General features: G+C 47.2%; 1 protein-coding gene across 8 annotated transcripts in view; it reads left to right on the forward strand.

Annotated features, from left to right (window-relative positions):
* The window catches only part of ppfia1 (PTPRF interacting protein alpha 1), a 31,757-nt gene that overhangs the window by 9,751 nt on the left and 7,398 nt on the right, over window positions 1–14,608 (forward strand). For 3 of the 8 annotated variants that reach the window (XM_067248590.1, XM_067248587.1, XM_067248586.1), the window contains 17 exons: window positions 1–29; window positions 756–890; window positions 1,839–1,922; window positions 2,132–2,263; window positions 2,956–3,018; window positions 3,101–3,180; window positions 3,302–3,452; window positions 4,495–4,718; window positions 4,859–5,120; window positions 7,350–7,379; window positions 7,894–8,018; window positions 8,265–8,434; window positions 9,886–9,979; window positions 10,564–10,575; window positions 11,543–11,624; window positions 11,742–11,942; window positions 12,774–12,836. The exon at window positions 1–29 is cut by the window's left edge and continues 118 nt beyond it. In XM_067248590.1, coding sequence (XP_067104691.1) covers window positions 1–29; window positions 756–890; window positions 1,839–1,922; window positions 2,132–2,263; window positions 2,956–3,018; window positions 3,101–3,180; window positions 3,302–3,452; window positions 4,495–4,718; window positions 4,859–5,120; window positions 7,350–7,379; window positions 7,894–8,018; window positions 8,265–8,434; window positions 9,886–9,979; window positions 10,564–10,575; window positions 11,543–11,624; window positions 11,742–11,942; window positions 12,774–12,836 — 1,937 coding nt within the window. The remainder of the gene's footprint in view (window positions 30–755; window positions 891–1,838; window positions 1,923–2,131; window positions 2,264–2,955; window positions 3,019–3,100; window positions 3,181–3,301; window positions 3,453–4,494; window positions 4,719–4,858; window positions 5,121–7,349; window positions 7,380–7,893; window positions 8,019–8,264; window positions 8,435–9,885; window positions 9,980–10,563; window positions 10,576–11,542; window positions 11,625–11,741; window positions 11,943–12,773; window positions 12,837–14,608) is intronic. The other 5 variants (XM_067248593.1, XM_067248588.1, XM_067248592.1 and 2 more) reach the window with 3 other exon arrangements.

The following is a 14,608-nucleotide window of genomic DNA, read 5'->3' on the forward strand; positions in this document are numbered from 1 at the left end:
TGGCCCACAAGGAGGCGCTGTTCCGCCAGGTAGGGATGCTGTTATATAGGGTTATTACACGGCTCCTCTTAATGCTGTTATATAGGGTTATTACACGGCTCTTCTTAATGCTGTTATATAGGGTTATTACACGGCTCCTCTTAATGCTGTTATATAGGGTTATTACACGGATCCTCTTAATGCTGTTGAATGCTCCATTCACTTGAATGGGGATTCCCAACATTCTGTGGTTAACAATTTTTCCATATTTGACCGTTGCTATGCATAATTGACCGCTGTGAAGTAAAGTGGCCTTTTTGCCTCAGATTCACGTCTTTCGTAGCACTCCACAAGTAGTCCGGTAACTTTTCAACCCCAGCGTATTCCGTTGTTTAGCGTCGTCAGCTGATCTGAAGTTCAACGTCTTCGGCAAACTAGTTCTCTGCTCATCAACACTACGAATGGTAACAAATAAATTGTAAAAAGATAGACTGTGTTAAGTTATTTTTTATCTGGAAAATAAGCCCCTTCAGGGCGAAACAAAACCCCTCCGCCTAGCTTCGAGGTGCTGTTTGCCCTGTCGGGGCTTATTTTCCCGATAATGACCGGCGTTCTATACATTATCCCTTACTTGGGGTAGCGTTGGGTACATGGTGTCAGGTTTTCATGGTTGGGTTGAACCACAGCTTTGTTCGGGTTTTATGGTGGTGTTAGTGTTACATGGTTGCGTTAGGGGTTGCTAGGGTTACAGGGATGATCTGTGGTTGTGTTTGCAGACAGAGGAGAGGAACAGGCTCCTGCAGGAGCGGCTGGAGCAGGCGGAGCAGAAGCTGCAGCAGACCTTACAGAAGGCCGAGACGCTCCCCGAGGTGGAGGCGGAGTTAGCTCAGCGCGTGGCCGCCCTCAGCAAGGTCAGCTGATCCCCCATCCTGCTAGCCCCTCCCCTATCCTGCTAGCCCCTCCCCATCCTGCTAGCCCCTCCCCAACCTGCTAGCCCCTCCCCATCCTGCTAGCCCCTCCCCATCCTGCTAGCCCCTCCCCAACCTGCTAGCCCCTCCCCATCCTGCTAGCCCCTCCCCATCCTGCTAGCCCCTCCCACAGCCTGCTAGCCCCTCCCACAGCCTGCTAGCCCCTCCCTCATCCTGCTAGCCTGCTAGGAGACACTACACCCATCCCCCTGGGAACAGATACCTGTGGGTCGGTATGAACAGATACCTGTGGGTCGGTATGAACAGATACCTGTGGGTCGGTATGAACAGATACCTGTGGGTCGGTATGAACAGATACCTGTGGGTCGGTATGAACAGATACCTGTGGGTCGGTATGAACAGATACCTGTGGGTCGGTATGAACAGATACCTGTGGGTCGGTATGAACAGATACCTGTGGGTCGGTATGAACAGATACCTGTGGGTCGGTATGAACAGATACCTGTGGGTCGGTATGAACAGATACCTGTGGGTCGGTATGAACAGATACCTGTGGGTCGGTATGAACAGATACCTGTGGGTCGGTATGAACAGATACCTGTGGGTCGGTATGAACAGATACCTGTGGGTCGGTATGAACAGATACCTGTGGGTCGGTATGAACAGATACCTGTGGGTCGGTATGAACAGATACCTGTGGGTCGGTATGAACAGATACCTGTGGGTCGGTATGAACAGATACCTGTGGGTCGGTATGAACAGATACCTGTGGGTCGGTATGAACAGATACCTGTGGGTCGGTATGAACAGATACCTGTGGGTCGGTATGAACAGATCCCATCCCCCTGGGAACAGATACCTGTGGGTCGGTATGAACAGATACCTGTTGAACATTATGAAGTGACCTGGGCTCATCTTCTCTGTTTGCAGGCAGAGGAGCGCCATGGCAACGTGGAGGAGGGCTTGAGGCAGCTGGAGGCTCAGCTGGAGGAGAAGAACCAGGAGCTTCTCAGGGTGAGAACCCATGTTAGAACCCTGACACATGGTTATCACTTTTGTGGTTATCATGGTAATCTATCAGTGTTGTGATGTTATCATGGTAATCTATCAGTGTTGTGATGTTATCATGGTAATCTATCAGTGTTGTGATGTTATCATGGTAATCTATCAGTGTTGTGATGTTATCATGGTAATCTATCAGTGTTGTGATGTTTGTCCGGCAGGCGCGGCAGCGGGAGAAGATGAACGAGGAGCACAACAAGCGTCTGTCGGAAACGGTGGACAAGCTGCTGTCAGAGTCCAATGAGCGTCTGCAACTCCACCTGAAGGAGAGGATGTCTGCCCTGGAGGACAAGGTGGGACAGTGTTCATAATAACTATCAACATCGTAATCACGTATTCACTTAGCAGACGCACAGGGCAGGGATTCTAACCTGTGACTCTTTGATCTTCAGTCAAAGTCTTGATGCTCTGAGCTGAACCTGTTTTTGTCTTGTTTACATTTACATTTATGCATTTAGCAGACGCTTTTATCCAAAGCGTCTTCCAAGAGAGTTTTACAAAAGTGCATAGGTCACTGATCATAACAACGAGATAGCCCCAAACATTGAGGGTAGCCAAACATGAAGCATACATTGTGAAAACCAAATAAGTCCCAAAGGGAAGAACAATAAGAGCATGTAGTTAGACAAGTTACAATTAAACAGCAAGAACCACAAAAGTGTAAGAGTGTACCTGTGGAAAAATGCAAGCAACAATAATATATTTCACGGCAAGTACAATAATTTTAAGACAGTTACAACAAACCAACAAAAGCAACAAGTCTCTCAATAAGAGACATTGTGATTCTGGAGGAAACTAACATCAGGTCCAGCCAATCATTCCTAAGTGCCAGTGTACTCCAGAAACAAGTGTGTCTTGAGCCTTTTCTTGAAGGTGGGGAGACAGTCAGTGTCCCTGATGGAGGTGGGGAGTTAATTACTTGTTCTCTGTATGTCATGTTACAAGTTTTTCAAGCTAACTTTCTTCTCCCTCTCTGCTGCTGCAGAACGCGCTCATACGAGACCTGGAGCATACCAAGAAGCTGATTGAGGAGGCCCATCATGAGAAGGTCAGCAACTTGACAAGCAGTGTGTTCGGAAGACTTCTGAAACAATTCCTTAATTGGCTAACAACCCCCCCCCACCCCGCAGGAGCAACTTCTGATTCAGATTGAGACCATGCGGACGGAAAGTGACCAGGGCAGGAGCAGAAGTAACTCACTGCTACACGGGTATGATCCTCCACACTTATTTCTGTAGTAGTTCCACACCTGTTATTACTGTAGTAGTTCCATTGTCTCTGATTGGCTTTGCATCTCTCTGACTGTAGTGTCTTCCCTCCTGTGTTTCCAGCCGGTCTGTCATGAGCAGCACCCCAGACTTCAGGTTCCCTGTGTCGGCCTCTTCCGTGCTGGACAGCCACTCAGACATGTACAGCAGTGCGCTGGTGCTGCGCCGGCCGCAGAAGGGACGCGTCACAGCGCTCAGAGATGAGCCTTCCAAGGTGGGACGCCTCCACCAACATCAACATCTGTCTGGACGTGTGTGTGTGTGTGTGTGTTGTGCTTGTGGGCCAGTGTCTTGGGTGTTATGTTACAAGCATGATGGCATGACGTTGTCACAATCATAAAACTGAAGGTGAGCGTGTTTGTGGGACACCTGGAGTGAGTGTAATCATTGAGAGAAAGTTTTGTTTATATGTGCTTTGTTGTCCACTGTACAGTAGATCATCACTTGGAGAAGTAATATAGAGCATTTTCCTAAGGAGATCTTATGATTTATACCAAACCACTTTTACAATTGGAATCAGATTTGAATATTTTTGTGTCTCTTTCCCTTCTGCTTCCGGTGTGGTCAGCAGCGACAAGTAAGTTAGTGTGACAGTGGTGATGAGGATGAGTGATAATGGCTGTTAAGTGTGACAGTGGTGTTGAGTGATAATGGCTGTCATCAATGAAAAGACTTCCCTCCATGTTGGATACCATTTTATTCTGCCTTCTTTCATCCCATTTATTCTCTTCAACTTTGTATACTCCCTCCACTCAGTGTTTCTTGATCTTAGTAATTCTCCCTCTTCTCTTTCTAACCCTCTTCTCCCTTCCTCCTCTCCTCCATTCTCTTTCCACCCGTTCTGTTTCTTTTCCCCCTATTTTCAACCTCTAATCCTGTTCTCCTCATCTCTTCTCCTCATCTCTCCTCCTCTTCATCTCTACTCCTCGTCTCTCCTCCTCCTCATCTCTACTCCTCCTCATCTCTCCTCCTCATCTCTACTCCTCTTCATCTCTCCTCTTAATTTCTCCTCCTCCTAATCATCTCCCCTCCTCTTCATCTGTCCTCCTCCTCATCTCCCCTCCTCTTCATCTCTCCTCCTCATCTCTCCATCTCCCCTCCTCTTCATCTCTCCTCCTCATCTCTCCATCTCCCCTCCTCTTCATCTCTCCTCCTCATCTCTCCATCTCCCCTCCTCTTCATCTCTCATCCTCCTCCTGATCTCCCCTCCTCTTCATCTCTCCTCCTCCTCATCTCTCCATCTCCCCTCTCCTCAGGTCCAAACTCTGAACGAGCAGGAGTGGGAGCGGCTGCAGCAAGCCAACGTGCTGGCCAACGTGGCTCACGCTTTTGAGAATGACATGGATGTGTCTGACCTGGAGGACGACCGTGAGACCATCTTCAGCTCAGTGGACCTGCTGTCTCCCTCGGGCCAGGCCGATGCCCAGACACTCGCGCTCATGCTGCAGGAACAGCTGGATGCCATCAACAACGAGATCAGGTACGGTGCTATAGCTAACTCTACTCATATAGACTCGGTGTAGTAGAGGTCAGGGTATAGCAAACCATTCTACTCATGTAGACTCAGTGTAGCTGTGGTCGGGGTACAGCTAACCAATCTCCTCTCTTCTCCCGTGGCAGGATGATCCAGGAGGAGAAGGACAGCACCACGATGCGCACGGAGGAGATAGAGAGCCGCGTGGGCAGTGGGGACAGCCTGGGGGACAGCCTGGGGGACAGCCTGGGGGGGCGCTTCCGCTCCCTGGGCTCCATCCCCCCGTCCCTGGGTGGAGGAGAGGGCTCCTCCCTGGGGGGGTCGCCCCCGGGCTCCGGCCACTCCACCCCCCGTAGGTTCCCTCGCAGCCCCAACCGAGAGGTTGACCGCATGGGGGTCATGACCCTGGTGAGGACCGCTGTCGCCACTACAGACTCCTGTCATTGTCTTTTTCTTCGTTTTTCTGATCTCTCCAGCAAAACACTCTCATGCTGTTTTCTGTCACTTAAGCTGCCTCTTCTCATCAAAATGTATTGAATTTAAAAGACCTCATTTTAAGCATCAGTTATTTTTCTTTAATATCCCAAAGTGGTCGGGTGGGAGAATCAACTCATGTTCCTCAGTTTGATTCAGTTGATTAACCTCAAATTATACTGTTAGTGGCTACTAATGCTAATTATAATATATATATATATATATATATTAATCCTTTTTTTGGTTTAGGCTTTTTAGTTTTTGTGGAATTACTGTTGCTGCTGATGTGTACATGAGCCAGTCAGTTGAGGCTTGTGTGTCTGTGTCTCTAGCCAGTCAGTTGAGGCTTGTGTGTCTGTGTCTCTAGCCAGTCAGTTGAGGCTTGTCTGTCTGTGTCTCTAGCCAGTCAGTTGAGGCTTGTGTGTCTGTGTCTCTAGCCAGTCAGTTGAGGCTTGTCTGTCTGTGTCTCTAGCCAGTCAGCTGAGGCTTGTCTGTCTGTGTCTCTATTCAGTCAGCTGAGGCTTGTCTGTCTGTGTCTCTAGCCAGTCAGCTGAGGCTTGTGTGTCTGTGTCTCTAGCCAGTCAGCTGAGGCTTGTGTGTGTCTCTAACAGTGTCCCTCTGTAGCACTACTGCTACAACCCTTATATCTCCCTGTCCAACCAGACGCTAGCTTACCTCCCCTTCCCCACAGTGAGGGTTAGCAGCCGTGCCCATAGCTATGCGCCCTGCTTCATCCAGGTACCCATGTTCCTGGTGCCCCTCCCTGGTGGGTGCAGTCTGGTGGAATATGGTTAGGGGTTAGTCTGTTGTGGGATCAAGTTCTCACCTCTGTTTGGTCAGTCCCAAATTATGTTCATATTAGGTCCAGAAGGCTTTCACACTGCCTGCTCTACCAATGCACATGTATTTGTACTACCAATGTGTAACAGATGGACAGAATGGTGTCTGGGCTGTATTATTTAACCCTGTTTTATTATGGGATTGTGGTTTTAGTTATCAACCCTGACTTTGACACCAATTGAACATGTTTTAAAAAAAGAAAAAAAGAAGCAATTTTAAAGATGGCAGTCCTAGACTCTTCTAGCTGCATAACTGAGACTATAAATACATCAAGGGACTTCCTGTGTTGGACTGCACCCACTCAAGGGCTGTGACTTCCTGAGGGCTGTGACTTCCTGAGGGCTGTGACTTCCTGAGGGCTGTGACTTCCTGAGGGCTGTGACTTCCTGAGGGCTGTGACTTCCTGAGGGCTGTGACTTCCTGAGGGCTGTGGCTTCCTGAGGGCTGTGACTTCCTGAGGGCTGTGACTTCCTGAGGGCTGTGACTTCCTGAGGGCTGTGACTTCCTGAGGGCTGTGACTTCCTGAGGGCTGTGGCTTCCTGAGGGCTGTGGCTTCCTGAGGGCTGTGACTTCCTGAGGGCTGTGACTTCCTGAGGGCTGTGACTTCCTGAGGGCTGTGACTTCCTGAGGGCTGTGACTTCCTGAGGGCTATGGCTTCCTGAGGGCTATGGCTGTGACTTCCTGAGGGCTGTGACTTCCTGTGTTGGTCTGCACCCACTTAAGGGCTGTGACTTCCTGAGGGCTGTGACTTCCTGAGGGCTGTGACTTCCTGAGGGCTGTGACTTCCTGAGGGCTATGGCTTCCTGAGGGCTATGGCTGTGACTTCCTGAGGGCTGTGACTTCCTGAGGGCTGTGACTTCCTGTGTTGGTCTGCACCCACTTAAGGGCTGTGACTTCCTAAGGGCTGTGACTTCCTGAGGGCTGTGACTTCCTGAGGGCTATGGCTTCCTGAGGGCTTTGACTTCCTGAGGGCTGTGACTTCCTGATGGCTGTGACTTCCTGATGGCTGTGACTTCCTGAGGGATGTGACTTCCTGAGGGATGTGACTTCCTGAGGGATGTGACTTCCTGTGTTGGACTGCACCACTCCCCTTTGCAGTGGTTTTATACATTTCCTATCCTGGACCTTGAGTGTATTTTCCCATTCTCTGTCTGGTTTTAGTTGCTTCAACAGGGTTTGGGACATGCTCATGATTGATGTGGTTTGGCAGTGAATATTGTGTGTGCATGTGTATTGTGTGTGTGTGTGTGAGTATTGGGGGTTTGAGCTGGTGATGTTGGTAATCACTAATGTTCTGCTTTCTCTTCTGCTGCCATGCTTCAGCCTAGTGACCTGCGCAAGCATCGCAGGAAGGTAATCTAGATCTCCTGCCCTCTGGCTGTTTCCTCACTGACGCCCCTAACCCCCACATCCCTAACCCCCACGCCCCTAACACCCACGTCCCTAACCCCCACGCCCCTAACCCCCACGTCCCTAACCCCCACGCCCCTAACACCCACGCCCCTAACCCCCACGCCCCTAACCCCCACGCCCCTAACCCCCACGTCCCTAACCCCCACGTCCCTAACCCCCACGCCCCTAACCCCCACGTGCCCCTAACCCCCACGCCCCTTTCAGATGGATTTAACATCCAATATTATTTAACTGAAATCCCCATTAACCAAGTGCAGATTCTTATAAAGATGATGTGTGTCTGAATTGTTCCCACATTTGGTGCATAAATAAATGTTATTCTGGGTGATGAATACTGGGGTTCCTCAGCTCCCAGTAAACAGGAAGGACCAGATTAACTGTTTTCCCTAAAAACGTTATTTTGTCCCATGGTACTTTTTCATTGTCGATCCTTAAAATGTTGTTTCGCCCTCAGTCTGCCCAGGACGACAAGGCCACCATCAGGTGTGAAACCTCCCCACCCAGCACCCCGCGCTCCATGCACCTGCGGAAGGGCGCCGGCTACACCTCCAGCCACGAGGACATCCGGGACATCCATGGGTACTACCTTCACACTGTAATCCCTAGCAACGACCGTCACACTGATAAATTGCCACACATAATGATGAGATTGAAGCCTACTCAGTCTCCTGCTATTCATAACACTTAACGTTACAGCATGCTCTTCTGTAGCTGAGCCAGCCTCTGATCTGTAAGCATCATGTTTGGGCCAAGCACCCAGGCTGGCTGGCTCCACAGCTCTGGGCTGGACAGGTGTGGCTGACCTTGCTCTCTCCTGGTCCTCAGGATGAGCCTGCAGGACGGGCAGGGCAGCAACCCCAGCAGCAGCAGCAGCAGCCAGGACTCCCTCAACAAGGCCGCCAAGAAGAAAAGTATCAAGTCTTCCATAGGACGTCTGTTTGGCAAGAAAGAGAAGGGTCGAGCAGGCTTCCCAGGCAAGGAGCCCAGCAACCAAGGTTGGTCTGTTCTCTTGTTCCCTGTCCTGATGCAGCTGGGAGTGAGGGGGCTGTGTAAGTGTGTAATATCCAACAACAACTGTTTGTTAGACCTGGGGTTACCAGCACCCCTCTCTCATAAATGTACAGTTAAATAAGTATTATTTGTTCAAGATTTTGAACAAAACAAAAAGGTTTTCTAAGACTGTATAAAGAGAAAATGAGCAGGGGTCTCATTTATAAACGTTGCGTACGCACAAAACGGGGCTGAAAATGTACGCCACTTCCCACGCAAGGGTTGTGATTTATAAAAAACTAACGCAAACTCTGACCCATCCGTACGCCTACGCATATTTTGGAAACTGTGGGAATTGGCGACGCAGATAACCGTACTGTAGTCCGACTGCAGAAAGTAAATGTGGGAAGAACGATTACTCGTAATATTTCTATAGGATATTTTGTTTTCCTCACACACGTTTATTTCACTCCATTTCATCATTATCATGAAGATTAAATTCAGCAGTGTTATTTGCGCTTGTACTGAGTGATAATTGTTCCATAAACACCTTGTACAATCCAACTCTAATTTTAAATCAAAATTCAGCGCTGTCTCACCATAAGATTGTCCATTACGGGAGTGCAGGAGGGGGAGATTCCCCGACTGCATGGAATACAGGATAACATAACCTACCTTTACATAACTGCGCAGTGTAGCCTATAACTAAATATATTTCTTTAATACTGTGCATTTATCATCATATGTCAAAAACTACCTTCCTCGTTATCAGTCCAAACTGTAATACTGTTCATTACAAAACCGGCATGAAGAAACGTGTGTTTACGGATACGCTTTTGTTTTCAAATTGTTACCTCGCATTGTTTTATTTATTTATTGGTGATCCCGCTGTTGTGGCCACCTAATAGGCCTAATGTGTTTTTTCGCTCCTCCACCTCGCCTACAAGTAGTTCAATGTCAGTGTCTGAGAAGTTGCGCCTTTTCGTTATTTTCCCTCCTGACGCCATGATTCAACATGCCAGGGCAGTTAATATACTGGATTAGCATTCATGAGGTGCTTTGCATTGACCGTTTTTGGTTAAAAAAAGGGGTTCAGGGTGGTGCCCCTGGTCCTTTTTGGATGGGGGGTAAAATGCTGATTCACGTAGGCACACTTGTGGGTAGTCTGTGATTTATAAAGGGAACATTGCTTACAGGTGTGCGTACGCATGGTTTTATAAATCGGATATGTTTTTGGCGTATGCCATTTTAGGCTTTTGGGCGTACGTACACTTTTAGTAAGAAACTTATGCACAGTTTTATAAATGAGACCCCAGGTCTAGTCAGAGGGACAGTAGTGAACAGGTCTAGTCAGGGGGACAGTAGTGAACAGGTCTAGTCAGGGGGACAGTAGTGAACAGGTCTAGTCAGGGGGACAGTAGTGAACAGTCTTATAGTTTGGTTTCTGTCACCGCAGCTGGTACCCCCGAGTCTGAGAGCGGTGCCAAGGACGGGCTGGGTATGGGGACCCTGGGAGGCCCAGCGGAGAAGAACAGGAGGCTGCAGAAGAAGTAGGTATTTCCTGTCATAGATGAAGATGAGGAGGACATCATGTTGCTGGGGGAAGTCAGAAAACAGGGACAACAACTCTAATGGAGTAATCCCCATGATTGTTTTGATTGACGGGACTTAATTTCTTTGGTATAGCATCATTCAATCTGCTGTTAAGTGCTCACTCTTACTAATGGCTAACCGTATTTGCTGTTGTTAAGTAATTCATTTAACTTTTAATTAAAGGCTTTGTGTACACCAGTAGCAGCAGCTAAATATACATTTAGAAAAAGGAAACCCTATTAGATCTAGGAACTGTTGGACACACAGCCTGAAATATTGTTCTCGCTTTATTGTGCACAATGTCTCCCTGTTGTATCAGTCCATTTCACACCCAGTGGATAGAAGTATTAATCTCTCCACCCGTTCGTCTACAAAGATTATTGATGGGGGGGAGAAAAAAACATAAAAAAATGGCTTTCACATGAATAAAGGAATGCCATATCACTTGCGATTAGGGTTAGACCACTTACATTTGCTTCAGCTCACTTTTATTTTGTTAATCCCCCCCTTTTTATTTCATCCCTTCTCATTTCATCTTTAGTCCAAAGACTGGGTAAGTCATGCTGGTTTTGCTTCATGTTGCCCTTCTCTCATGATCTCTGAAGCAGACATTCTTCCTGCCTGATGCATTTTCCAATAAGATCTCTAACAGGAATGTGCCTGCCTTTTTATGCTGCCATAAAACTTTCCTGGGGGTTCTCTTCTGTAAACTGGAGTGGGACTGCTGCAGTCAGCTCATTTCAAGACACACCCTTCTGTAAACTGGAGTAGGACTGCTGCAGTCAGCTCATTTCAGGACACACCCTTCTGTAAACTGGAGTAGGACTGCTGCAGTCAGCTCATTTCAGGACACATCCTTCTGTAAACTGGAGTAGGACTGTTGCAGTCAGATCATTTCAGGACTCACCCTTCTGTAAACTGGAGTAGGACTGCTGCAGTCAGTTCATTTCAGGACACATCCTTGTGGGAAGTGGCTACAACTTCCTGACACTGACCGGGTACTTCAAATGGGGAGGTTCTCCATGAGATCTTGCTACTGGGTACTTCAAATGGGGAGGTTCTCCATGAGATCTTGCTCAGGAAGTTCAAAGTCTCATGTCCTTAAAGCCTCCTCAAGCCTTAGCAGGTAATAGACCTTGAGGGGTAGACTGTAACTCCGTGGGTCTGATCCTGTTATTCCATGATGCCACCTAGATTTCTCATTGCTGCTGGTATAATAAAAAGCAGGCCACTTGATGACAATCTTTCAAGTACTGTACCAAGGCAAACATGTCATCAAATTCAAAACGGATTTTACAGGGAAGTCCTACTCCAGTTTTGTCTCAATGACTCAAAGGATGAACATCTATTCCACCCTGTTTTGGCTCCTTCTTTGTTGCTCCCTCTCTCTTCGCTGTGTGCCGGGACTGGATGCTGGTTTGCTGGATGACTGCTGGATGACTGGTTGGCTGTTTTACTGTGTGTGTGTGTGTGTGTATATATATATATATAGACCCAGGTGGATGCTGGTTGTGTTGCAGGCATGAGTTGCTGGAGGAGGCTCGCAGACTGGGCCTGCCCTTCGCCCAGTGGGACGGCCCCACGGTGGTGGTCTGGCTGGAGGTGAGACTGACGCCAGCTTACAAAAAAGGCCACACATAAAATGTTTTTGGTTGATGTCACCAGATGCTTTCCTTTTCACCCCTTCAGTAGTTTGTTCTCTCTCCCCACCCTTCCCAGCTGTGGGTGGGCATGCCTGCCTGGTACGTGGCGGCGTGCCGGGCCAATGTGAAGAGTGGCGCCATCATGTCTGCGCTGTCGGACACGGAGATCCAGAGAGAGATCGGCATCAGCAACCCATTGCACCGTCTCAAGCTGCGTCTGGCCATCCAGGAGATCATGTCCCTCACCAGCCCCTCCGCACCACCCACATCTAGAACGGTACTGGACTAGCACTATCTCAGACCCAAACACCCTTGGGCTTTTAAAATATATTTCTTCCCTATTTATATATAATATCCTTCAGTTTGACTTCCTCATTACTAACCATAACCCACCTTACACATTTGATTGTTGCTAAACTCTATTTAAATAAGATAATTTAACCCAGTGCTTCTCAACCCAGTGCTTCAAATTGAATTGATGCTTTTAATTAGACATTTCAGTTGCAAACACAAAAACATTGCCATTGCCATTTCCATTACAAATGTAAATTTGCAACTCATAAGATACTTAATGTAAACACCATAATTACAAAAATATTTCAGTACATGGTACAGTGCATCAGGAGAGTATTCACAGTGCTTCCCTTTTTCCACATTATGTTACAGCCATATTCCAAAATTGATTAAATAGATTTTTTCCCCCTCAAATTCTACTCACAAAACCCCAGAAATAGATGTTTCTGGCCTAAATCCTGAACTCCCTGCACATCAATGACACACACAACTGATATGAAGTGTTACAATGTACCATACGATGTAGCTAGGGAGCTATCTAGCTACCCCAATTACAAATTTAGATGACCTTAAGCTAGATGAAGGAATGTGAAACCTATTAAGTCTTTTACATTTAAAAGTTTTAGGCCCCTAAAAAAAACAATCTTTTTTTTTTAGTTCAGTCTCGTGGCCACCAGGTATAGCTCCACGTAACACAGTTTGAGAACCACTCATTTCACCGGATAAATCTCTTTGAACACCTTTTAATTTTCTTTCACTTCGATCCGCTTCCTGTCCCCCTCATGCTTCACTCTGCACCCGTTCACATGATCAGTCCACTGGGAACATTTGGGTGACGCATGAAGAGATGGAGTGCCTGGCGGCCACGCCCCCTACGGTTAGTCTGTGGATCTTACTGGTGTGGTCTCTGTAGACTACCTCCCTGGTAGTGTAGACTGTAGACTACCTCCCTGGTGGTGTAGACTGCCCCCCCCCCCCCCCCCCTGGTGGTGTAGACTGTAGACTGCCCCCCCCCCCCCCCCCTGGTGGTGTAGATTGCCCCCCCCCCCCCCCCCCCCCCCTGGTGGTAGTCTAGTGTTGTAGTATTGTCATATTTTGTACTGGAAATCTAGACTACTGTGGTAGCCATTGTAACAGCATAACTTCTTAATCACCCATTTCCATGTAGATGTTTTCCTCTCAGGCTTATCAGCTCTGAGAATGTAAACAAGCCTCGACCCACAGTAACCATGTGAGGTGATTCAGCAAAGAGATTGTTGCCTTCAACACTCAGCATTAATGATTACCAAATTGTCGGATTCTCTGAGTGTAGCTTTAGTGTTACTATTCTGGAGGAAATATAACAAGTGCATGTGCATGTTTGTTTATGGTTAACCTGGTGTGCATGCTGTGCTTGCAGTTTTACTTACCCAGTTGTCTGCTAGTAATGATGTACCATAACTATAGGTTTATAGTAAGATTATCCAGATTACATACATAGAAATTGTTACTGTCATTCCTCATAGACACATATGGTTAGGGTTAACCCTAACCCAAATGTTAGTTTTGTTCTTGCACTTAAAACCTTAAGATTCTCAATAAAACATTTTAGTAGTAATCTATAACGTATAGTATACTGCATTAAACTGTAAAGTTTTCTTTAAACCTTAATTGTTTTGTGCGTTTGTTGCATGTTGACCTGCTTAACACCCGACCTTGCTGCCATAACCCCAAGTTGTTTTCTCTCTGCTATTGCTAACATGCTATCCCCAGGTTGTTTTCTCTCTGCTATTGCTAACATGCTAACCCCAGATTGTTTTCTGTCTGCTAATGATAACATGCTAACCCCAGGAGGATGACGAGGGTAGCTGGGCCCAGGTTGGCACATGTCTCACGCTTCTCACACGCTGTTCACACATGAATGCACACATCTAATGACTACATGTAAATGTAGGACATGGTTAAAGTCAGCCGGGGTTGTTCACTGTGGGGACCAGGGGGGGGCTGAAAACCAGGCAGCTGCCAGGAACACTCTCTTCCATGAACACATCTGTTCTTCCATGAGCACATCTGTTCTTCCATGAACACATCTGTTCTTCCATGAGCACATCTGTTCTTCCATGAACACATCTGTTCTTCCATGAGCACATCTGTTCTTACAGATGTTTGCACCTTGATTCGTGGTTCATGTTGACTACAAACAAATTCATACTACTTCACTGCCACTCTGAAAAGCTAAAGTGGCTTTCAGTATGGCATTGTAACTTCCAATAGTTATTGGCCGGCATTTCAAATATCTGTAGTTTTGTCAACTGTATTGAAGTTTTAGATTATTTTTTCTTCAGACAGCATTCCATAATTAGTTCAGTAGCATGTAGGTAAGACAATGAAAAACCTTGACAGCAACAAAGCGGATGATTGTAGTGAGTTAACTAACCCTAACTAGGTTTCAGAATGACACCAACCCTAACTACCATTGTGGTGAGTGGAGCCACTCACTCCATGTTCTCCTTATTATACTTTTTTCTAATCTTAGATCTAAATCTCTCGCGTGCACACACACTGACCCAACTGTTCCTTTATATGTTTATATTACCTAATTAATACTAGTAGTGTTTCCTATACCCCTAACACGCACCCACACAGACACCCACACACTCTCTCTCTCTC

Source organism: Osmerus mordax, chromosome 13, assembly GCF_038355195.1.
Source record: "Osmerus mordax isolate fOsmMor3 chromosome 13, fOsmMor3.pri, whole genome shotgun sequence".
Lineage (NCBI taxonomy): Eukaryota > Metazoa > Chordata > Actinopteri > Osmeriformes > Osmeridae > Osmerus > Osmerus mordax.